The 25481-nt window shown below is 41.6% G+C and overlaps 1 protein-coding gene across 19 annotated transcripts in view; it reads right to left on the minus strand.

Annotated features, from left to right (window-relative positions):
- slmapa (sarcolemma associated protein a) overlaps positions 1-22728 on the minus strand; it is a 52395-nt gene extending 29667 nt beyond the window's left edge. For 15 of the 19 annotated variants that reach the window (XM_084026141.1, XM_084026140.1, XM_084026133.1 and 12 more), the window contains exons 1-4: positions 20881-22728; positions 5805-5952; positions 5109-5198; positions 3684-3756 (exon numbers count right to left, since the gene is read on the minus strand). In XM_084026141.1, coding sequence (XP_083882267.1) covers positions 3684-3756; positions 5109-5198; positions 5805-5952; positions 20881-21078 — 509 coding nt within the window. In that variant the 5' untranslated portion in view covers positions 21079-22728. The remainder of the gene's footprint in view (positions 1-3683; positions 3757-5108; positions 5199-5804; positions 5953-20880) is intronic. The other 4 variants (XM_084026135.1, XM_084026134.1, XM_084026131.1 and 1 more) reach the window with 3 other exon arrangements.
- Positions 22729-25481: the final 2753 nt, after the last annotated feature.

Consider the following 25481-nt stretch of genomic DNA (forward strand, 5'->3'; position numbering starts at 1 on the left):
TACCGTATCTAAAAGCAGCACAAGGTCATGCAGGTTTGTTTTAGTGGGGGTGAAGAAACAGTCAGAGTTCAGGAATGAAAGTAAACTCGACTCTGTTAATGTGTAACTAGCAACCAGCGGGACCGGTGACCAGGCGATCAGCCTCGTATACGTATCCGTGGCATGTGGCACCCGCATGGTTTTACGTTGCACACAGACAGCAACATCACATCACAGCAATGTATCAAGCAAACCCCTAATTTCCAGGCCTCATCAGACACTGGCTCCAAAATATCACATTTTAAAAAGATGGGAGAAAAAAAAAAACGGAGCTTGACATGACCTAAATTCACAGCTCTTCAACCGAGGCTCAAAAGAACATCGAGCCTGCCTACGCACACGCACGCACGCACACACACAGCAACCGGTCCACAGGAATCAGTCATCCACATCAGATCTAGCCGACCGGTTTTGCATGCAGTCCAGCAGAGACTGATGATGGAAAACACTGGCAGTAGTTTCCATCTGTGCTCTGCTCACATATTTCTACCATTTACAATCACTGACCAAACTCAGACCTGTCGTGGAGGACTCGTGAAGCCGGCCTGGATAACCACCAGTCCCAGTATGTATTGACTGAAATATGACGGTAGCACAGTGTAAAAAACAGTTTGCTTGCTGCCTTGGAAGAAGATCAGAACGCTGCAGTCCATAAACTGGATTAAAGAACAGCCCACAACTGTACCAGATTACTGGCATTATCAAAAGGTTCAGAAGCACTTGGCAAACATTTGGGGTCCTTCAATATGTATATTATGTAGGATGTAGATTTAAGTAATGAAATTAATGTGGTGGCTGAGTCATAAATGTGTGGTCCTCTGCAGCTGCCTAAACTACTTGAGCTAATTTTGTTATTCTATAATCCCTATTAATTTGAATACTACTACTACTACTACTACTCCTACAACTAAATAATAATAATCATATACAATGATTCAATTATTATTATTGATTATTTAATTTGACTGGCGTCTCACCAAGTGTTACACTTGGCCCAGGCAGCCAATAGAATCAAACAAGAGATTAGCTTGACAACTTCCTTCCTGTTTTGGTACTAGTAGATATGATAGTTAGCAAATTAGCAGTGACGGGGCGATTCTGAAGCGGCCACAGTGTAGCGACCTGTCTCGGCGTATTCAGCCCCTCACAGCGTTTTTTGGGAAGCACTCCTTAGTTGTAGCTCGTTGATACCAAAACAACTAGCAGGACAATTGGACCAACCCTAGAGAATCTTCCTTCTAGGCACAGCTTTTAATATAGACTGGCTTGTTTATAAAACAACAACTCTAAGACTGCAGACAGCATCAATCACCCCATCTGAACACTGGAAACAAGCTGTGTGTTGAATCACCCCATCTGCACACTGGAAACAAGCTCTGTGTTGTATGTTCTTGAGCATCAAGTCAATCAGATCCCTTGGTGCCCCTTTTACAGATACAGTTCAGGCCTCACGTTGGCTGAAAACAAATCTAAAAAAGCTCAAGCAACAATCAACAGGACCATCTGAGCCTAAAAATCCTGGTTCAGTACTTTACCTGCCAGATCTTCTTCCGGTTTGTGTCGGGTTAGGGTTTGTCACCGGACAAAGTCCACTGCTCTGCCTCAGCCTAGACTCCGTTACTGCTGTGAGAAGATTGATCCTTTCTTCTTACTTCCTTTCCCCTCCTAGTCTCAGACCGACCAGCTGATTCCTCTCTCTTTTTCTACAACGTGAGTGAAACCATCCCATAACACAAACTTTCTTTCTTTCTACTATTTGCTCCTCCTCCTCTGGGCATAGCAGCTGATTTTCTTCCTTTAACTTGTGCAACTTAGTGTAGCTCCACCCATCGTGACACTCGCTGTGAGGAAACTAAACCCATCACTCTGCTGCAGATATGGTTCTCCCCTGCCTTTTTGGTATGTGAGAGGCCAAACTGCGGGACTACTAACCTGGCGCTGCATGAGAGGGCGGGGTTCTCCAAGTTATAATATCAAAGCTGGCATTTCAAAAGCTCCACTCATCTGGCCGTCTGTGTGTGTGTGCGCGTGCGTGTGTGTGTGTGTGTGTGTGTGTGTGTGTGTGTGTGTGTGTGGTTTAAGAAAATATGGAAGGTGATAACAGGCTGGTAAGGGAAACAAAGGACATCTATTAAACTTGTCACAGCTACAGATTTGACTTCATAATTCCAGAGTCATATTACCTGATAGAGTTTGATTTCACCAGATGGAGGAAGTTGAAATGTACAGAAACTGCAACTGTGAGACGTATTTACATAAAGCTGAGAGTTTCAACTCGTGAAATCTGATCTGGTCTATTGTTGTTCTCCGTTATGATGTGACAGAGTGACTACTTGCAAAATCACACAGAGGCAGAAAGCTGCCACTGTGTGTTTCTCCAAGATGCTCTGGCCACACCCCCACCAGTGTTGTCACAGCAGGTGTTTCACATTAGATGGAAAACACAACAATATGGGTATTTAAACAAATACAAAAAAACTAAAATAAAAAACGAATGGAAGTCTCCGGCTGCAGCTACACGTAAAGATAATGCTGAATCAAATTTTCAAAAGTACACCGATTTAGTTAGTATAATGTATAAATACAGGTGCTCTGCTCACATCCTATACTTAAGTTACAGATACTTGTGTTTAAAAAGAAGGAAGTTCTTATTCAAACACTTTACTCAAGTAAAAGTGAAAACCTACAGGCTCTGAAATGTACTCAAAGTAAAAAGTATCCCTATGAAGGACATTTCTATTCACCGTTTTATTTGGCCAACTGAATCTTGCGTAATATTATTAAGGAAAAAAAATCAATAATCCTCCATCCTATAGGGAGGAAAAGTAAAAAGTTGTCCGAAAAATAAATAAGTAAAGTACAGATAACCGAGTTCTACTTAAGTACAGTGACATGCAGAAAGCAGAAATGTCTAAAGCGGTCATAGCTGCCACAGAACTCTTTATTTCAGTCTGCATACATGCAGGTCTTGCCTGTGTTTTCCAGACTGAAAGCTGGAGCAAGGCAGCAGATGGTAGCGGTAGTAGCGCACACACACACACACACACACACACACACACACACACACACACACACACACACACACACACACACACACACACACACACACACACACACACACACACACACACACACACACACACACACACACACACACACACACACACACACACACACACACACACACACACACACAAACAAACACTCATAGGTGGGATTCCCAGTACAGTAGGAAGCTCCATGCTGGGTCAGCTGCTGGTCTGCTACGGCCCATTGAACTGTACACACGCATTCGTGGTACTATAATCTGTGAACACAATATCATTCATTCTCCAACACTCAGCATGATTTTATATAAACATCAAATGACACCAACCATGGTTTTTAAATTGTGTATCAAAACATTGACAAGTAGATGACAACTAATGACATCATTAAGAAGCAGAAATGGTGTGTGTGTGTGTGTGTGTGTGTGTGTAAAAGGTGCCAGACAGCATCATTAAAACTAAACAGTAATTATTAAAAACCATCAGTAACTGGTTCTTTCTGAACAATGATTATTTTCTATCGACAAGCAGAAAAAAATCTGTGATCAATATGAAAGGAATTGAAATGGATCAGTGTCCACCAATGAGAATGCTTACTCGCTACGTCGGCGTGCCTCCATCCCATCAGGTAGGAAGAGTTTGATTGTTGACACGATGCAGCCATGGGTGACTGGAAACACAAGACAACCCCCATGTTAATGCTCAACATGTCAGTACAGGTTATCAGTTTCTCAACATCAGCATGCTGTCATCACATTACCAGCCCAAGCTGCACAATTAATGGACATTTTATTGAAAACACAATATGTTCTAATGTTCTACTGCAATTATCAAATCTTAGGAGGCAAAATGTGTGTCAAAATACCAGGTGTAGATCCTCACAAATGTCCCACAAAAGGTTTCCCAATGATGATTTTGTCAAAATCGTTTAGCCCTATTATCAGTTACCATGGAGAGAGAAGTCCTGTACAACACTATCACCCAGCAGCTATGAAAGCAAAGCAATTCAAAAACAACTAAGACCTTCAAAGAGGAAGGTTTTCAGTTTAATTTTTAAAAGGGCAGACCTAACATCAGTGGGGGAAATGAAAGGAAAAGGTTGTCAACTGCAGCTTCCATTACACCATTCTTTGTTTACATTGTAAAAACATCTCCTTACAAGAAAAAGAGAATGTTACTGTTCACTGGGACAGCCCAGGAGGTAGAGCGGGTCATCCACTATTTAGAAGAGTGGCTGTTCGATCTCATGCTCCTCCAATACGCATGTCGAAGTGTTTGCAGTTTGCCGTGCCGTCAGTGTGTGTGAATGATTGGATTAGATCGTGTTGAGCGGTTTGGCACCTTGCCATGAGTGTATGAATGATGCGTGTTAATGGTGTGAGCCTCGGCATGTCGTGTAAAGCGCTTTGAATCGTTGGCAGACTAGAAAGGTGGTTTGTAAATTAAAGTCCATTTACCATAAGAGACATTAAGGACACTTCACATGTGAACAGGAGAAGTAAGCGGTTGAACACGGACATCCCCGACAAATTAATGGCGAACCCGTTCTAACAGCTGAGCTCCTTGTTTTCTGCTAAAATGCAAGTTTGCAAACTGCAAAAATTTGTGTTTATGCAAAGCTTTGCATTTGGTGTGAACACACCTTCACCCGAAGGTTTTATTCTCATATCTTAAAAATGCGACAAAAGCAGCACTAAGCTTTAAAGAAGCATGAGCATGCTTAAGCTCATTCACTACAAGTCACCTACACATTACATCAAAGATAACCATTTGGCAAACCATGCACCTGAGGATCTAATGAATTAGCAAATTTTGTTTTCATACTGTATGAAAATCTTTTAACCATCTCTAGGAACCTGCTGTGGTTGTGCAGTCTATCGTGGTTAATGTTCTGCTGTTCCTTTGTTAATATCTTACTTCATCATTTGGTAATGTAACTATTCATGTGGCAGATGGACATGAAAAGCCTGCACTGCTTGACCTCATAACAATGTGATAACTTTGACAAGAATTAAAACAGACCTGATATTCGCTGTGACGTTTCAAGATCCTGACAATTTTCATACTGTAAATGAATGGAAACCATTGGCTGGCCAGAAAGGTAGGATCCATCTAAAAATATGATTTTTATAAAGCATGAATTCATAGATGATCAGGAAATAAGTGAAGCATACATGATTTGGAGCTTAAGGGCTAAAAAATTGCCAACACACAAGGCTTTATTTACTGATTACACTTAAAGACAAAAGAGCTCCAACTTAATTACATTTGCTGCTAATTGTTATCTAATGTAATTCCATGTTGTTCAGTGCATCAGCGCTGTCGTGTTTGGAACCGTAGAATAGAGCTACTGTCAAACAGCAATGTTCCCAGATTAACCTGTAATAATAGCAATAGTCATATGAATGCGGGCTGAATGCACATGGGGTCTCCTGAATATAAAGGATATTAGTGGAGCTGAAAATGTGACCCAAATATCTGCCACTTTGCATGCAAACCGTCTATGACCTTAGCAAAGTAAGCCCTAAGCCACCCTTAAGGGTTCGTCTAGTGTAATTATTTCAGGGTTGTTTGTGTGCATTATCAAGTCTGCTCTTCCCCATAAGCGCACACACACAGGCACACATGCACACATAATATAAATCATGTTTGCGTATCAAAAATTCATAGAACTTGAATAGATGACTATGTGGACATAAATTCTGTACGTGCATTTACCTTTGCGCGTGTTCTCGGTGACGTCAACACCGAATTGAATGATGTCGCCGGAGAGAACTTCACAGGGCGGACTCTCCTCCGACCCCCGACTCAACCGCTGGCTGTTGATGAATGTCCCGTTGCTGCTTTTCGTGTCCTGCAGGTAGAACTGACACACAAACACAGCAGGTGAAGGAATCGATAGAAAACTGTCACAAAAACAACAGACATGGACAGATTGTTGTACTCCGTGAACACATGTAGAGTAAAGTTTCAAATAAAATGATTAAGGACAGTGACTGAATGCAGTCGACATTCATCTGCAGCTCATAATGAGTCACTATACATCATACTAGTGCTTAGTGTATGCCATATGACAGTCGCCAAGAGCTGCAAAGCCAAAAATGTCACCTTTAAGAGGGAGAAAGACTCATATACAATAGAAAAATAGAATACAATAATACCAAGACGAATTCTTCGTTGGTGTGAAATCCTTCTTGGTAATACATTTGTTTCCGATTCTGATTTCTGATTCTGATAATACTGGCTTTTGAGGATATATTAAAATAAAAGCCACTAGTTAATGTGTGTTCACACCAAACACAAAGCAAATAGACGCAAATTTGTGTCGGGCAGCGGCATAATAAACCATAGACTGTGTGACTGACTTTTTGTCGTCATTATGTAGTAATTTCAGCACCCTTTTCTTGATCCGTTTACTGCAATTAAATCATAACAAAATTGTTGCAAACGTCTAGCTACTGGAAAATGTTATGAACTCAGATGCCGTTTGCTTTGCTGGCATATCTGGGACTTCACAACATGCACAAATTAGCAGTAGCAGTTATTTCAGCAATGATTGATAAAACATGGTTGGTGTCTACGTGGAGGTAAGTAGCGCCTCCTCCCCGGCACATCTGACTGACGCAACTAAACACAAAAAATCCCGCCAATGAACACAGGTGGTCCTGTGGACAAAATTGCATTCTATACAGGTGAACCAGTTAGCTACAGTCACTTGAAGAGGTGCAAAATTACAGCTGAGGGTGATGCTAATGGTATTAGTTTTACAGGTATGTGGTCGAAACTCAAAGTTTTGGACACACACACAAAGATTTTCTAGGCTCCAGGGAAGTTTCTGAAACATAAAATATTCATGGTCAGACCTTGTTTGCCATTCAAGATACACTGTCAACTATATCCTGTCGAAGCACATCATTCATTATTACAGACTCTCTCTCTTCACTGCTCTCCCTCCGTCAGTACTGAGGGCATCGTAATTAGTTGCTTATTATTTCATCTTGAAGCTAAACTGTAGTTCTCCTGCCCAGAAACGGACAATAAATCCCAGAAACTGACAATGAATCTGACAATACAGCAAGATTTCACATCATTTAAAACCACTTCCACACAGCACAAATCCACAAGGACAGCGCACACACACACACACACACGACAGAAAACAGCAAAATCCGGCAACAGAAATGGACAGACAAGCAAGGACTAAAAGCTAACAAACACACACACATAACACGTCAAGGTAAATCTATAGCATAACACACACAGACACAGCAAGGCATAAATTACACTCAGTTAGCGATCTGATCTGGACGCCTGAGGCCTGTCTGTCATTCGAGAGAGAGAGAGAGAGAGAGAGAGAGAGAGAGAGAGAGACAGAGAGAGAGACAGAGACAGAGACAGAGAGAGAGAAAGAAAGAGCTGCCAAGACGGACTGTTTGACTTCGCCGTTTATCCGACGGAAGCGTGCCACGAAAAGCTACCAATTCACAGATCATATATACACACAAGCACACACACACACACACACAGTTACCTCCTGTCCCCATGGTAACCTGGAGATAGGGAAGGGAGGGACCTAACTATTGAGCTTTTCACACAGCCACACACAGCGAGAGTGAGAAAACATGACATCATCGACCTGTGAGCAGCAGACTGCGGGTTTATTCCGACATTTGCTCGATTCATAGTTGATAAGTGATAATCAAGTAAAAACAGCACTAAAGCTCCATGCAACCCCCTTAGTCCTTTGAATGGGAGAACTGTGTTGGCAAAGCAGGGGTATCAACACAGAGGCTCTGGCAACCATATTGCGAAAATGTTGCAATGTAAATGTTTAAAATTGAAAAAAAAAAACAATACTATGGTCCTTAAAAAAAAAACCTGAGAATAGGTGATAAAAGGTAAAAGTAAAAGTTTACGGACATTGTGTCCCAAACATCAGTCCGGGGACAGTTTTCAAGGAACTAAAAGATTTTGAAGACCTGCGAAGTAGGGCTGCAGCTATCGATTCTTTTTGTAATCGATTAATTTAGCACTTTATCGATCGATTAATCGAGGAATCGGATAAAAAAAAATTGCGTTTTTAAACAACCAAAACAAATAATGCATAATGAAAATGATGTGGCTGTAAAATGATCAAGCATTTCTAAAAAAAATAAACAGAGGTATTCATTCCAACTCCAAAATTTGGCTCCAAAACTAAGCCCATTTATTAAGTGCCAGTGAGAATTTAACAATACAGTTAAATCAACTTGGATAAAACATGGATAACATTTAATTTACGTTTTGTTTTGCCAGCAATGGCCCTTTCCTCTCCCTGCCCTAAATATGTGTGTATATAGTGTACTTCTTCTGTGCCATTTATGTATTTAGCTTTCTCTATCACTACAGTAACTGTTTGACCGTTCTTTTCTCTGCTCTGAACTCCTCCGTGTCTCCCGTTTGGGCAAACACAACAACTCACAGCCAAGCGTAAATCAGGCTTTCCGATTGGCTGTAAAAGCCGCTACGGGAGCCAATAGGAGCGTCCGATGCATAAACGTAACTCTGTACGTCACTCGCAAGATGGCGGATGAGAAGTGATCGATATACATAAACAAAACGGATAAATGCGCCACGGAGACGAGGAGACATCTAGTCACATATGTTACAACTTTACGCATTCGTTTTGTTGTCAGAAATAAATCGCTCACATGGGCAAGCAGGATACCGTTGTTTAGCCCCGATACTCTCTGTCGTTTACGGACATTCTGAGGCTGACTTTCCGCCATCGCGCCAACTAAATTCAGAATGAATGACCGTGTATGACGCGCTGGTGTGCTTCCTGAACAACGGTCCGTGTGGAACAATCAGATCCCTGCACATAGGTGCGTCATAGGAATTTAACGAGGCTTCGAGGCAGATGTTTTGCCTCGAGGAATTTTCATAATCGAGTTAATCGAGTAACTCGATGAATCGTTGCAGCCCTACTGCGAAGATTTCACAAATTAGTCCACGGGTATATGAAAAAGCAACATGATATGGGGCAAGGGCTGCTGGTGGTCACAGGTAAATACACCGTCTAATTGCGATAAACATAAACCTGCTACAGAATATTTACCGATGTACATTGGATGTAATGAGGAGAAAAGTGAAATGTGTTTGATGGTTAATCAATAGTGCTTTAGAACGTAACAGCCATGAAAATATCAGAGAACAACCTTTTAATCTTTCAACAGCATCGGTTGAGATGTTATAAATCAATACTAGAGTTGTTTTATGAATGAAGTGATACACAAGCTGAAGCAGAGGCGCTGCAAGTTACCCATCGGAGATGGCCAACCCCGTAAACCCCATCCTTAAAGTGCACCTACTTTCAGATAGTATGACCCTCCCAACCAGGGCCTTTCTCGGGGGTAAAATGTCCCCAGAACTTATACCCTGGTTCCTGTGGCCAAAGTGCAATGAGTTCATCAAAAGGTTCCTAATCCGTGAGGAGAGTTCCTCCAGTGGAAAAGGGGTTAAAGCTGCTGATCAGCGAGACATTGACAAATCAACATTTTCACCTGCTACACCATTGTTTCACTTCCCATATTGTACTTCAATTCAGAGGACAAGTACAAGCTTCTTTTCCCTCCCAGTATCTCTGTCGGTTGCAGTTGTTTAATCTGAGCCGGCGTCTGATCTCGCAAACTAAACACCTAAACCTCACAGTTTGAAACATGCAGGAAGTCGCCTTTCATTTCCCCAAAACAAACTGTGGCAAATGAGGAAATTAACCAACTGGTATTCAGCATTTAAACCAAGAGTCAAGAGGGCTGGCTAAATATGAGCTCTGAGGCGACATCATTCATCAGCAGATCGTTTTCTCACTCTGCAGTCATCCCAGCTGACTATAGAGCAGCAGTCACACCGGCTGTCCAGCAGCAGTACAGACACACTTCACTTTGAAGGGTTTCGAGGACATAAAACTCAAAATGACAGTTAATTAAGCACAATGGACCACGAAAGTGTGTGACAACACTCTTGAACTGAAGTCGGGGTTCCTCTGAGGATACACCTCAGATGTTTAATTTACGACACCTTCACCCGAATGTTTCAATTAGCGGAGAGAAACAAAAAAAGTTTTGGGCAGCGAGTCCTCCTCCTTGCAGCGTTCAGGCTCCTCCCACTGCAGATTCACATTATGTCAAAGTAACTTATGTTGTAGAGTTTATCGCTGCATTCGTGACCTCACTCCATCGTAGATAAACAGAATTAAAGCATGATTAAAGTGTTTGAGCTGGTACAATGAGCCTACACATGTACACATTTTAGTCTGTTGTGTCTCAGAGGCGAGTTTAAGTTGGAGCCCAGTTCAGGATCATCAAAAGCTCTTAATTAATCGCTCTTAGTTTTTATACAATCAGAAGAATGTTATTGGTCTCCAGATCCAGGTCTCCAATCCAGACGACGGAGAAAGACCCAACGAAACCCATTTTATAGGGTCAGTTGCTTCATTTAAAATTAATAAATAGGGCATCTTCAAATATGTACAGACGACTTCATGCTGAAAGTCTGGCTATACGAGTTACTGTCTCACATACAATATTCAGGGCTGCAGCTCTAACCTACCGGTATTAACATTTGTAAAATGAGTGCTTCTGGTGAATAAATGGTTCAAATTCTCCCCATAGAGAATCATCTATCGGTCAAATATTACCGATACTATAGATTAATTAAACAATTAATCATCAATAGTTGCACATGTATTTTCCTTCTCTTCATTTCAATCCACCGTCCACTGTGTTTTTGCCTCCAATTCCATTCTACAGCTATATTTGGTGCTTGTATTAACAAGGGAAACATTTTTTTTTTATGATTCTAACAATAACATCACGCAGATGCAACACTTTTCAAAATGCTCTATACTTGTGACTGATTTTCACCACCGCCGACATTCCTGCAATCACTTCCACCCACTAACAGAACATTTCTCTGGGAAACACTGCATCCCTTTATCCCCCGCCCCCCCCATCTCCCCTCCAGAACGAATACCATATAATTGTGTTTGGATTTTAATTTGACTTCAGCCTCCAAATATAAAATGCATGCCGTCAGCCAACGGGCCATGACGACCACTTATCCAGTCAGCAGCTTGACACATGACACCAGTTTGGTTTGACACCGTTGCACACAAACACTTTGGTAAACAGATAGTGGTATTCAGAGAGACAGCGTTACTGCTGTGAATGTAGAAGTGAAGTATGTGTTTAATTGTTGGTGAATAAATGCTACAACTAGACACAGGATAATTTCCTGTCTTAGCCAGTCGATACTTAAGGTGAAGGGGGTTAGCCCTGACGTTAGCAACAACTCTGGCTCAGGAGCACTTAAGGTGGGCTGACCTTTAAGGTGGATTTAAAGATTTAAGGCTCTTATCGGTATCGATATTTTCCCTATTTGTCGAGGCTTCAAATTCCTTCTCTCATTTATCTTTCTGTTCCCACAACAATATACAGGACCTACAGGAATACAGGAAGAAGTAATGCAGTGTAATGTCAATGTACAGTTATTTCTCACTGTACAGACCAACATCAGAAGTCAAAGCCCCAGAAGAGTCAAGAGGAAGGTCAAATGCTAAACAAAGGAGAAGCCATGACAGTTGTCTTAATAATTACTGAAAGTGAAAGAATGAGGGGGCTCCTTTGTGAAGCTGGATGTCAAAAGATTGGTCACACCACAGGACTGGAACGGACTGAGATTTTCCCTGAATGGACGAATCCGCCACGCTGAAGGAAGCGAGTCGAGACTGGTTGTGACGAACCTGTGATATTATCACCATTGTTGAGCAGAGGAAGGAGTGGTGGATGCTTAGTAGACTAGAGATACTGAGGTCCCAGATTCCTGCTAGGTGATGCTTCGCAGGGCGTCTTTGAACGGCGAGCATGGACACGACGCAAATTTTCTCCAAAAACCATCGGCAAATGGAAAAATCAACAAGTAGGGACGACCTGATCCGCGTCCTTTAACATAGGGAATCTGCAGACACCAAGTCCAATCCACTACTTCTATTCATCTAAATGTTTATCCAAGTTGAGATTAAATAAACAATCTCCTTTTCAACTCTTTTAGATCACATCCTTGATCAACAACTTGTTCATAAGAAATGACTATCCTTAAAAAAAAAAACTATTTGGACCACCATGACCAGAGGAGTGCTTTAGCCTCACGGTTAGTATGCAGCACATGTGTCTTGTAACAAAATTGTGTCATGAAGAGTTACTATAGAGTTTTACGTAAACTCGGTAGCCGATGTTGTCGATACAACGTTATGTAGTAACGCTAGTATGGTACGGATCAGCACCGACACCGATTCAAAAGACGTCTCCGGTTCAAACATGATGGAACCTTTTTTGATAGCGGCGCAGTGCACACAAGACATTCAGCGACTTCGACACGAGTCGAACCAGAGGAAGAAGTTGTGCATAATGTATCCAGTTTCCAGGCTCCCCCGTCAGAAAGAGGCTGTAGACGGAGAGAGAGAGCAGGAAGAGCTTGTTATGATCCCGGCGTGCCGGTGAAGAGAGCCAGCTGACTGAAGCCTGGACTCCTCCCACCGTTTCCAAAAGAGGCGGCTTTGCTGCCAACAGAACAAGAGTTTAATCAGTCAGAAGGCGAGCATATTCCTGCAGAACCATGTCGACGTCCTTGAAAGGTGAGTGTTGGTGAGCTATGGTGTGTCGGCGACAGATTTCAGCTGCCTATTTTCAGCTGCCTTATTTTCAGCTCTGGAAGAGAGATGCATAACGGACAGCAACGCTCAACTTACTGCATCTATTAATTATTTATCATTTTAACTAGTGAGAAAAAACGTTTTTTCTTCCATCAAATATGTAATTATTGCAGCTGAAAACAATTTGGGGATGAATCGACTTCTAAAATGTGAGGATTTATGAATATCTCTGAGTTTTGGAATCAAGCTCAAACATCTGGTGGGCATTTCTTGAGTATTTCTTTTTTTTGACATCACACATTGACATTTAAATTTAAAAAAATGCAATGCAGGCTTATAGTGTTTTCTTTCACTCTCAATAGAAGGTTTCCAGTTAAGGCAAAAGTGCTGTAGTTTTCTAGGACATTTCACTCAAATATGAATTCTTCATGAATAAAATATTTTATCTTAAAAATATTAAACAACGCAAAGGTTCATGAATCTCATCCGTGTAATTTGTTAGAAAATTTGTTTTTAAATGCTTTCTGTCAACTACAAAAGGAGGTAAATTCAACACGAGACGTGTTTCTCAACAGCTTTATGAAGCTGAAGTGCCTTTGCTGGAATTCACCTGGTAAAGCTAAACTTATAAAGCCACGTGGCAGGATTTGGCGTCATGTGTTCTGGTGGCGGTGACTTCTGACAACAAGCTTATTAAGGCAGATTGTGTCGACAGCATCCTCCTTCCTGTCTGAGGAAGTGTTGAAAATCTGCAGACTCAGGATGGGTTGCTTCACCAGATAGTGGAATGAACCTGGTTCACCTGTCGACTGGAGTTTATTTTATTTATTTATTTTACAAAAAGGCTCACAGGAACCTACTGCTGATTTAGCAGCCTGTAAGATACTTAGGAACAGAGCTCCAAATAATGTTTGGTGTAGAAAAGAGTGATGTAACAGATGTCTTTAATACCCCTTCCAACAGCTTGCATCATGTATGAACAAGTTATGAAACCTGCCTCTCGCCCAGCATGTTCAACTATAAAATTCAAGATCGTAAAAGTGTCACGTGTCAAAGACTCCCGGCTCCAACAGAAAGGAAAATTCGAGGAAAACTAGATTTTTTTTTTAAACTCACGCTTCCATCGTATCAACGCCAAAGATCCAGTATGGGACCTGTTCTAATCCGACATCCACCGGTCTTCATATTGAACCTGTGGACGCATTCAGCCACTTTCCCAGAAGGTCTCCACCACATGAATTAGTTGCCGTTAATTTGTCTGTGAATAAATGCTACAACAACTCCTCAAGATGAAAGTCTTGATTGCTTGATCCACCTGCTGATTAAAGTGATGGGGTAAGCCGAGAAGTTTGCTCAGGCACACTTAAGGTAGTCCAGCTATCCTCCATTCAGCTTTTTTTATTATTATTTTAATATTTATTTTAACCGCAATAGCCACAACTCTTGTCAGTTAACAATTATTGACATGCCTAATCAAGACTGGTTATCTTAACAGTTATCAGTCAGGTATGTTTAATATTGCTGTTCAGGGGGCCAGAGGATGCAGGTTTGTATTTATTAAATCAATTACACGACTGATCAGATTGTGAGATTCCCAGCCTTTCTTCTAACGCTCCATCGTGGCTGCATTGCATCACTCAACACACGTGCACAGTGCCAGAGCTGACTTTGCCTGGGTGCCTCTTCTTGCCAACACTGTCTTCTTCCTTTGCGCTCAGAGATATGAAGAGCGTTGTCCCGTCTGTGAGTAACAGCCTTCCCGTGTTGTGTTGGTATTCAAATTGAGACCATTACCACACATTGAATACTGACACCAGACAACAGCCCTGCTCGGCTGTCAGCACCACTCTCCACCGGCTGCCTGGTTGCCTTGACCCATGAGGGTAAAGAGGTTGGTGAATTATCAGGGTCCCAAATTTACTATTTGATCGGTTAAAATGAAATTAAAAACATTTTAAAAAACCTGCATATGACATTAAAAATGCTGCAGTTTATTTCATTTGCATCGCTGTCAAAAAAAAAAAAAAGGACAGTCTCTTCCCACTGCCTCATCTGTGAAGTACCACGTCAGTTTTGTGTTAACACTGTGCTCTTCTATTATTTTCCTTATAGGTTGGTCTCCTCTGTTGTACGCAGCTCAAGTTCGGTTGACCAGGACCACTGGTACTGGTGTGTTTGACAGCTAGATAAAGTAAGCACAACCACAGCAAGCAACGGCAAGGGTCAATCAAATAATTGCAATACAATTGTTGACCCACCACCAGTGTGCGGAGTCAATGCAACACAATAAACGTGGTCCGTGTTGTAGTGAGAGTTAGTAACACAGTAGGCCTTAAGTAGGGTGCTAGGTTTGGACCCTGTGAACTATGCCGTGTTAAAACCCTGCCCTGACTTCCTGATAAACTCCTGGTATGTGGTCTGTGCCCCGCAGTGGTGTTAGCACCGTAGCTTTGAAAATGTTTGCAGTGGCAGCTTGGGATGGAAATACATTGCCCTTTGAACCGTCAGTGTTTTCATGTATGCCACATTTATTCTGAGATTTTAGGACTGAGGCTATTCCAAACAGTTAGAGTGACACCCGGGTCCGACAGCTACATTAATTGCCAATCCACTGACACTGATCATCATGAGGATAATCATGGAACGATATGAAAATGTCATGTCACAGTTATCCTGGCCAAATTATTTGCGATTGACGACAATATCTCAATAATCATTAAGATGTGCTTAAAATTAAAAATGGTGTGAAAAACAATTAAATCATCTTTAATAAGATCATAAATCATAAGGTTTATAAAATAAATTATATAAAATATTTTATTTATTTCTATTATAAAAGTATAATAGAAATAATAAAAATAAGAATATTATCCTTTTTTTAATATAAATCAGGCCCTATTTTCCAAATCTCCAACATGATGCCAACTCTTTTTTCAAGTCACTTGTGTCAATATTTACGATTATTCAGATGATGGAAATTTACCACGACCAACTTATTGATTTTATCCCAATCTGTGATAAAATCCTACATCGTCACTCGTAGTCCAGCTCGAACATTTAAAAAAAAAAAAACGGTATTGGGAGTGGAAAAGGTGTCGTCTATTTCGGTGCATATCGGACCCCACCTGCAGCCTACAGCAATCTAATGATTCATCTACTATAGGGCATGTGGGTGTGTACTCATTATAACCAAACAATTACACTGACAATAACATTATCTTTCCACCAGCACAAACAACACCTGATGAGCATCCATTTGATGAAAGATCCTGGAAAATTAATTTCTGTTGTAACCCAATGGCCGAGTAATCCTTAAATCTGGTGCATCTACTGCATTAAAGTTTTCAGAATCTGATTTTCTGAATATAAATATGATTTTACAGGGAAAACATTTCCAGAGGTATTAAATGTACAGACATGTGTAAATAATAAAATAATGATGAAAATTACAGCAAGTTTTGTCTTTGCGCTTTTGGGGCATTATAGACTTTCTGGTCTTTTCGACCATACAAGGGGTTTTACACTACATTTAGTTTACAGGCGTAAACTGGAGCAGCAGAGAATCTAACCACCGCTCTTCTAATGGGAGGACAACTCACTCTACTACTGAGCCTCAGCCGCCCAATCACGTAGGCGAACTCACTAAAATATCCAATCATTTCAATTTGTGTATATGATGAAATCATTGCCATAGAATGTGCTAAAGGAACCAAATTTGGGGTTTTACAGATGACATATTTGCACCCAGACCCCCCAGCTGATTCCTCCATACAACTGTGGAAAGCCCTGCTTTGTATAATTTATGTTACGTTTTTTATGGTAAGTTTACTATAAGGCAGTTGAAGTTTACAACAGTCTCCTTTGCTAAGGGGCAACAAGAACATGCAACAGATCAGTTTGACATACAGAAGTACAAAAGCACAGCCTCTCATAAAATTCATTTTTGGTTGGGAAGGATTATTATAGATCGTATTTACAAATCTTTCCCTAAGGTTAAAATAGTAGTTTGTTGATGTTCTCATTAACAGCCACATGTTTTGCGACAGGCACAGCTAATCTGTACATAACTGACCATGGAAGGACAATAAACACTGGAAATTTAAAATTACATGGTTTGTTTTCACCTTGCAGGAGGGATATTCCCCCCCGTGGAACCCAGCACAAGCTCCTGCTCGCAGACAGATATTAACACCTGGTTAAACCACGTGGCTTCAAACTCATAAGACTTCTTAAGCTATTCATTCAAACAATAATTAAAAGTCTGGGTCTACCCTGCATTCTTTTCACTTCTCAACTCTAAATCCCTGACCAAACGTGACACTGGCCTGCAGAACAATGCTGCAGACCCTCATGTGAGCTATTGCATTGGGCATTTAGGCCACCAGCAGGGGAATAAGCAGGACAAGAGAAGACAAATTTAGCTCCAACGTCATTTTCACACAGAGCTGCAGTCGTGATGCAGCAGAATGTACACTCGCTAGCTGGGTATTAATGAAACGGGAAGCATGACAATCCAACATTTTGCTTTCTAACTAACCTGCTTGTACAAACAACATTCAACATCTCCATGTTGAGAAGGATATCAAAGACAAACTTGTGTAAACTGTGTAAAACAACTTGCAGCTAACATTTGCAACATTTTAGACAACTAGCATGGTCACAAAGCTTTTGTCCCGTTTTCATGGAATGTAAACACACTTCAGCCGGGCTTGACGTATGGTTTGTGTAGCACTAATAATAAAATAACTATAAATAGAAAATATGTAGCGACAGGCAATGTCTGGCAAAAAAAGCTAGACAAAAACGATTATATATGTACGTTAATTAGATTTCAATCTTGGGACAGTTTTGTGAAGCTACAGACGAAGGAAGTAGTAAGCGACCGTAAATAACAGCAGACATCTCATCTGAGTGACTGGTCCTCTGGTTGGACTGCAGCCTGTCTGACTGACAGATCTAAGCTCTTCTAGCACAGTAGTTCCCCAAACAGCGGTCCCAGGACCTCCAGGGTTAAGAGAGGAGCAGCTGGGTCTGATCTGACCTTCCCATGATGGCTGCTGCTTAAATAAGACTTAATTATTTCCCCTTCAGATGTTCTTCCCACCAGCTGCGGTCGTGTCACTTAGTTCATCCTTTCTTCACAGTGGACGGCGTCAAGGCAACAGTCCGAGAGGGAGGCTGTTACATGTGAAAGCTACGGTACATAACATGTAATGACAGTGCTTTATTCTCAATCCTTAATCACATTTCCATCTGGCTGCATAACAATAGAATTGACCAAATATAAAAGACATGATGTCATCATGTTGTGTTTTTTTTTTCTTCTTTTTCCAGCCGAGTCTGAGAAGTGAGCATGTATCCGTGATGGAGTAGACTCCTACTGTAAGTGGCTTTATTATTGACGTTATCATTATGTACATCAGAGCAATGCGCTGGATCACTGAGCTGACTGATTAGTTCATCAATCATAGGATGCTACCAATAACCCCCATTTCTCTCCAGTGCACACTTATCTCACAAAGACACGGTGGAGGTGAAAACTGCTAAGCACAAAAGCCATTGGGTGTCGATATGTGCAGCGAAACATACGTTACAACAAAAATATCCATTGACATTTTACCTTATTCCATTTTTTGTGCTCCTGAATCGATCGCCACGCTCTCGGTCACAATGCAGAACAATTGAGGTGAAAGGAACAAGCTCAGTGTCAACCTTTCAGAGCAAAGTGAAACTGTAGACTCGTTTTTAAACAAACAAACTGCAGACTCATGTGAGAAACACTGTTCTTACTACAAGAGGAAACGGTTATGAGGTATTGGTTAGGCAAGCCAGATCTATGTGCTTGATTCCTCTCTGTGTGTATGCATGTGTGCATGAGCGTGTGTGTGTCTGTGTGATAACGGCGGTATAATTTAAAAATCTGGTGATAATGGCAATATTCACACTTGACAGAACAAAGATTAATGATTTATCTAATTTATGTGTACTTTATTTTATCTCAGTGTGAGAGCCTTTACTAGGTTTTGCTGTCCTTTACTGTTGCGCTAGTTCCTCTCCTCTTCTTCCAGAGAGACGGCAATCAAACGCTCGGCAGTCTGCCAACTTGTTGCCCTCGCTAGCAATATTAGCTGCTCTCTTTCAACAGAGATTCAGGAGATTAGGTGACTTAAAATTAAGTAAGAACAGAAGAGCCAAAAACAAGGAAAAGTCTGCCATCCACTAGGCTAATTTATGCAGTATAAATGCCATAGATTTAAGCTTATAGTTGCGACTAGGGACACTGTGGGTCATGGTTGGCAATGGCAACTTAACCCCTCAATGAATAAGGTCTCGCTAAAAACAGGAACAATTTTCCTTTGCATTTTAAACAAGTTCCACATTTAGAAGACATTGTTTTGAGAACAATCCGCACACGGATCCACACATGCCAGGTCAATAGTTGGTGGTGAAACTTTCTAACAGACAGCCCTTCTTAACAATTTGGTGCATGCAAACAATCAGTCTCCGCGGATCACAGTAATGATGCAGCGTTAATACATTTATCAGAGATAACAACACAAACACAGCTCTGTATCAGCTTTCTTACTTGCGCATGGCTATTTGACTGCAAACGTAATACACATGTGTGAAGTGGAGCCATGAATTCAACGCTTCCACGAAGACCGGTTTTGCTAGTTCATACAGCTACGCTGGAGTTGCCTATTCAAAAGATTCCACTCTGGAACACAATTTCAAAAGTTTTAGTTTGCAGCACCCCCCCCCCCCCCCCCCCCCCCTCCCAAACGCCTGTGAAGACTTTCTTGAATGATTGCTGCTGACGTTTTTGAGCCAGTCAGTGACAAGTTTAATTATAGAAAGTATACAAAACTAGCTAAGCCCTTTTCTGAGCCATGAACAACCTCTGGTGATAATAACAAAATTGATCCATCCTAAAAAAAAATAATTGAAATCAGTGTATGTTGGTCAATCAGTGTGTGTGTGTGTGTGTGTGTGTGTGTGCGCGCGCACTTATCCCTGAAGAGAGGAAAGGATGACACTGCTGGTGTCCTTATAAATAGCACACACACACACACACACACACACACACACACACAAGCAGTATTTCAAAGTCCCTGCATGCCACATAGTTGGGTTAATCCCGTGGTTGTTTCAGCCTGTTCAACCTGTTCCTCAGAGAAACTACAGACACGCTGAAGCTGCACAAGGACAGATGCTACAACAACACACAGATCAAAGCCGTTCGCTTAAAGCCATCAGACCTGTGGATTTTAGAGAAATTACAGGTTGGCTTCCCAGAGAAGGATCAAGTAAAGTGGACTAAGGACATTCCTCAATGGATATATGCATTCGATTTTGTTTAATCCAGAACTAAGTTTAAGCCCCGTCTGGAAAATGAGCCAACAATCACACTCACACAATGAGGATGGTCAGGGTGAGCTTAAGATTGTGCCTTTAGGTAGCTGAGTTGTTACAGCACATGCCATGTAAAGGTGACATTCCAGGTTTGATTCCGGGCCTTGGGACATTTGTTGTATGTTTTGCCCCCGTCTATCTCTCTCTCTCCCCCAGTTCTACACTGTCCCCTGTCAAATAAAAGGCATAACAATGAGATTTTGCCTCTAGCGCTCCCAAAAAAAGCCAATTTTATTTTCAAGTTATGTGTGAAATGAAACAGCGCAGATGAGGATAAGATGAAACCATGTTTTTACAAATCAGGGCAGATGGTAAAATAGGCCTATATTTCAAACAAAAGGGAACCAAACGTACAACTTTTTCTATATTTTGTGTTTGAAAAGTGTGAAATGATCCCCAACACTGAGATGGTTTTGCTAGAGTGTCTTGGACTGGGTAGGACATAAATAGGTTTTTGTTCTTTTGAGTATTCCTAGCACGAGGAACGACTGTGTCTTTCTACCCATGGGTTTTGGAATCGTTTTCAGTACTCAACTGGGATTATGTATGACCCTCCAAGTACAGCGTTGGCCATGTCTACAGGATGACATGCTTGACATGAACGCACCCTTGAACAACCTGAATATGTTATGGCCTGAGCAGAGTTCCCTGTCGGTAGAAAGATCATTTGAGTCGTTATCATCTTCTTACCTTGCCGGTCTTGTGGTCGAACCAAACCAGGGCATGATTCCTGGACAGCACCTTGCAGTCAAAGGTGGCGTTGTTCTGAGCCGGCCGACACCGAGCCACCGACCTGCCGATCTTGACTGGCTCATCCAGGTACACATGCCGCTCCTGGAATGGGTGCGAGTTGGGTCGGCAGGCGAACACAGCCAGCGCCGAAGGCATTGATTTTGGCTTAAGAGTGTTACTCCAACCGGACACGAGGGACAGGTTTTCTTGATCCAGAGTGGCAGCCTTCTGTTGCAATCCCCAACGAATAATCTACAATATCTGTGGCCTATACGTAGGCCGAACTGTTAGTCCTCTAGGATCCTAGGCACTAACTAATAAACATTGTCCACTGTGCACAGCCTGGGCTGCACCGCTTTCCCTCTTCGAATCAACAAGACTCTCCTGTGTTTGAAACAGACGAAAATAAAAAAACAAACCAACAGGTAGAAAAGAGACAAGACATTCCCCTCGCTTACTGTCCACCAAAGCTACATAACGATACTTAAATGTGTCAGCAGGCACTATGTACAGACCAGGGTGCCATGTGTCAAGACATACATGACTGAGTATAGCACTGACAGCCGAGAAAACAGCCTCCCACGTCCATCAAACTATTCCAACACTGGAGCGAACGATGGAAGCCATCAACCACCGCAGACTCGCGGTTATTCACCTTCCAGATAGCAGCAGCTCACGCCAGCAACGGTGACTGCTAATCGAATGAGTTATCAATACAGGAATACGTCTATTTAATGTATATCGGGGACATTGAAGGACATTATATTCGCGCTTTTCCTAGCTGCGATGTGTCTCGTCTTGCAGCAAGCTAACAACTGGCACACACCCCATGTGCAACACGCCAGTGGGCTTTACACACGTTTTGTTGGCGTTTAATAACTGTGTCGTCTCTTATCTATTTGTCACTTACAGCCATAATCTGAACAGACACCGTCGCCCCTGATGCAGGGAACCTCGTCTAGCTACCTGACGTTACCACTCCCTCCGCAGGAACACCTAAAAAAGGTCGCTAACGACACCTAGCAAAAAAAAAACATACACATCCCTGAGTTATCAAACATTAACGGTCAATTAGGCCAACCAAAGCAGTTCAGCCTCTACCCTTCGTCTGAATTAGTTAGTGCGGATGCTTCAAAACACTCAGCCGGGATGAACGGGAGGGAGGGGGATTAGCAGGTCTTCTTGTGCAACTAAAATGCTAATTGGCTAGGTCGCTAGTGGACAGGCAAAGCGCTAACTCTCGGCCAACGTTTTCTGGCGTTATACCAGCAAGCTAGGCTAGGCTAGGCTAGGCTAATGAGTGCTGACAAACTTCACAACTAGGTGCTTAAAATGTTTTCTCCCCACCCTCCTCGGACAGTTCGCTTACCGGATGGAGGCGAAATGCCATCCCTGTCCCCCGGAGCAAATAAAAAGCAGCAAGCTATGACCGCCCTTTGGCTACTACGGAGCCCCGCGAGCGAACGTTAGCATGAAGGAGGTGAGCTAGCGAGCGGCTAGCCGGCTAACTGACAGTCAGGGCAGAAACAGACGCGGAAAAAATCAGGGGAGTTTCTTGACTGCGGGTCCTCACGCATCACACCAGCTCGATTATCTTCCAGGAAAAAAAAGAAGAAGAAGGGGAGGGAAACTCCGGAAAAAAAACACACACACACAAGTTGCGCTGTCGTCGTCTGTCTCGGTTCCAAAGCCGTGTTTCGCGGAGACGGCGGAGAGTTAGAGCCGTTGCTTTCCTCCAGTTTTCTGGGAGGAATCTACAAGAAGTTGTCCTCCTCCGCAAGTCCCGGCCGCCATACTGTAACTAGAGAGCAGCGGCAGACAGGCGTGGTGCGTTCACGGACCGACTCGCATCAACTCCACTCGCTCCGCTGAGCTAATTAAATCAGTTGACTCTGAAAATAACGTAGTCTAAATTTTATATTTAAAATAAATATCAGCAGTCAATTTGGTTTACACGGACGCTATGTAAGCCTGTTTATATTGTTAAAAAAATAAGTTCGAAACGATTTTTTTAAACGCTCATGTGATAATTTTTTATATTTTGTATTTTTGTTGATTTTGGTCAATAAGCCTCAACAGGATAAAGAATGCCCTGTATTTATTCACAGACAGTATGTTTTTGTCATGTCAATATGAAAACACATTCGATGTGTCAGAGTGTTATAATAATAATATACTATCAAATGAATATTAATGTGATTTTTCTAAATAAAACAAAAGCAAATTATACATTCAGGGGAAACAATGTAAAAAATTATAATAATTTATAATATTACTCCCAGCCTATACCTGACATTTTTGTGGTCACTAGATGGCAATAAAAGAAGGTCGTTCATCCTGGTTTTTTATGATGTCATTTCATAATTCCAAATGTCAGAATGTCAAAAATGACAAAAATTGTTTCTGAACAATTACATTTGGGGCTTCAAGTGGTATAACTTTGAACTTTTCTATATTGTGTGACAGTACTTTTTTCGTTAACTATTAATGAGAACACAATGTTTTACAGTTTCATCATGACGTTCTATCCAGGTGACTCGATTTACGCTCTGGGGCAGCAGGGTGGGGTAGGGTTACGTGTGAGGATATCAAATTCTGCTTATGGCTCCAAAAAAGGTCCCTGCTGTGATCTGGTGAACCGACAGCTGAGACCAAATCAATGCTTGATGAGACAGTTGGACAGTTACGTATGGGAGGATAAAACACAAGACATCGCTCTGCTGCTTTTTTTTTTTTTTTAATTCAGTTTTTTAGAGCAGAAGATCAAACAAAAAAATATATAAAATTAATTGTTAATGTTTCTAGTTTTGTGAAAGGACCTTTGTTTTGGCTCAGATGAACCAAAGTTCATAAAGTGAATTTCCGTCGTCTCCTAACAGCGCTAACAGTCACTAACAATACAAACTAAGGCAAACATGCTAAAACAGTATTGAGGAAATGGAAGGTGGGTGCTATTTTTCCAAGACGACACCGTTGGTAAGGTGTTATGAGCCGTGAGCTAGCCATCGTGGCATGCTGACGTACACTTACATGCACTAAAATTTTACATGGCCAACTGGCTATGGCCCCAAAGAACAGAGCAGGTTAGACAACACACACAGAGGGACAGCGACTTAATTCTCTTCTCAGGTCGATATTACTCCACTATATCTTTAGCATTAGTTGTGTGATGATATATTCATGCTCTGAATATTGTTTATTGCTCCTTTAAAAATAATAACAATAAACTCTGTTTATAGATTTTACAAGGTGCTTTACAATAAGAGAAAATAATTCAAATAAAAAAATAGGATTGATTTCTCCAAATGTCAAACTATTCCTTTAAACGCTGCATCCCTTCTTCATTTCAGTATCCCTCTATGTTATTCATGTGTGTCACTGATGTTTGGTGATATATATATAGTCACAATTAAGGTGTCAACAAGTTCCTTAAACAAGGTCGTACATGCAGGCACCCTGCAGGAGGGCTTGGCAGGTCTGAGAGGCCTGAGGGGTCACTGCACTCGGGGATCAGACTGATAATCAGTCTGTTCCAATTATATCAGTGTAAAGGACGAGACAAGGACTGAGTGACTGACTGTCAAGATCAAGGCGTATCACATTTTAGGAACAGCCTCTCGGTGTTGGTTGGTTCTCTTTTATGTGTCACAATCATGAGTTTTGGAGTTTTACTGGAACCTGCTGGTCCTGGTCTTGTAATGGTCGTGGTATAGATCCTGGTCCTATCTCTGCAGCCATGCCCAGCCCTCCTGCAGCGCAAGCAGGGGACCAGCTGTCACTACGCTGAAGTCTGACTATTATTTTAGATTTAACAGCATCTTACTGTGTTTATCTTCTTATCCCCGTTTGACATCACAGCGTCCAAACAGGAACAAGCAACCCACTACAACATTATCAAAACACATTTGTATAAATACCGTGGTTTGTTTTGCTGATCTCACTCTTGTTATTTAATCATTTACTTCGGTTTCAAGTAAAGCACTTTGTAACTAAGTGTAATATTACAATTATTGGGGTATTTCCAATTTTAAAGTTCTAATGGTACTTTTAAAAGAAACAAATCTGATTGATTTGCATAATCAGACAATCTGTTTACCTCTAATAAGGTGGATTTGTGTTGAAACTCCGGTCAAAGGGGGGGGGGGGGGGGGGGTACCCCTTCCCTCTCTGAGCAACCCCACTCTGTTTCATCCATCTGTTTGTTCAGTGATGGAGCTTTTAAAGGATTTGGATAAAGCAGATTTACTGCCTTGTTTCCGATTCAGACTGAGAGTCAGAATTTAATTAAAGAAGCAATTCATTCAATTAATAACAGCAGGACAGGTGCCAATATTGAATATCTTTATGACCAAAGGCACTTAGAGGGAACACAAGTGACTGTACAATAAATGCATTTCAAAGTGAAAATTTAACTTTAAAAAAGTGCAGCATTTGTCAGTTGAGGGGTTAACAATTCCTTATTAATGTGAGTGTGAATGATTGTCTGTCTCTACATGTCAGCCCTGCGATAGACTGGCGTCCAGTCCAGGGTGTACTCTGCCTTTGCCCAATGACAGCTG

The sequence above is a fragment of the Eutrigla gurnardus genome (assembly GCF_963514095.1).
Source record: "Eutrigla gurnardus genome assembly, chromosome: 2".
Taxonomy (NCBI): Eukaryota; Metazoa; Chordata; class Actinopteri; order Perciformes; family Triglidae; genus Eutrigla; species Eutrigla gurnardus.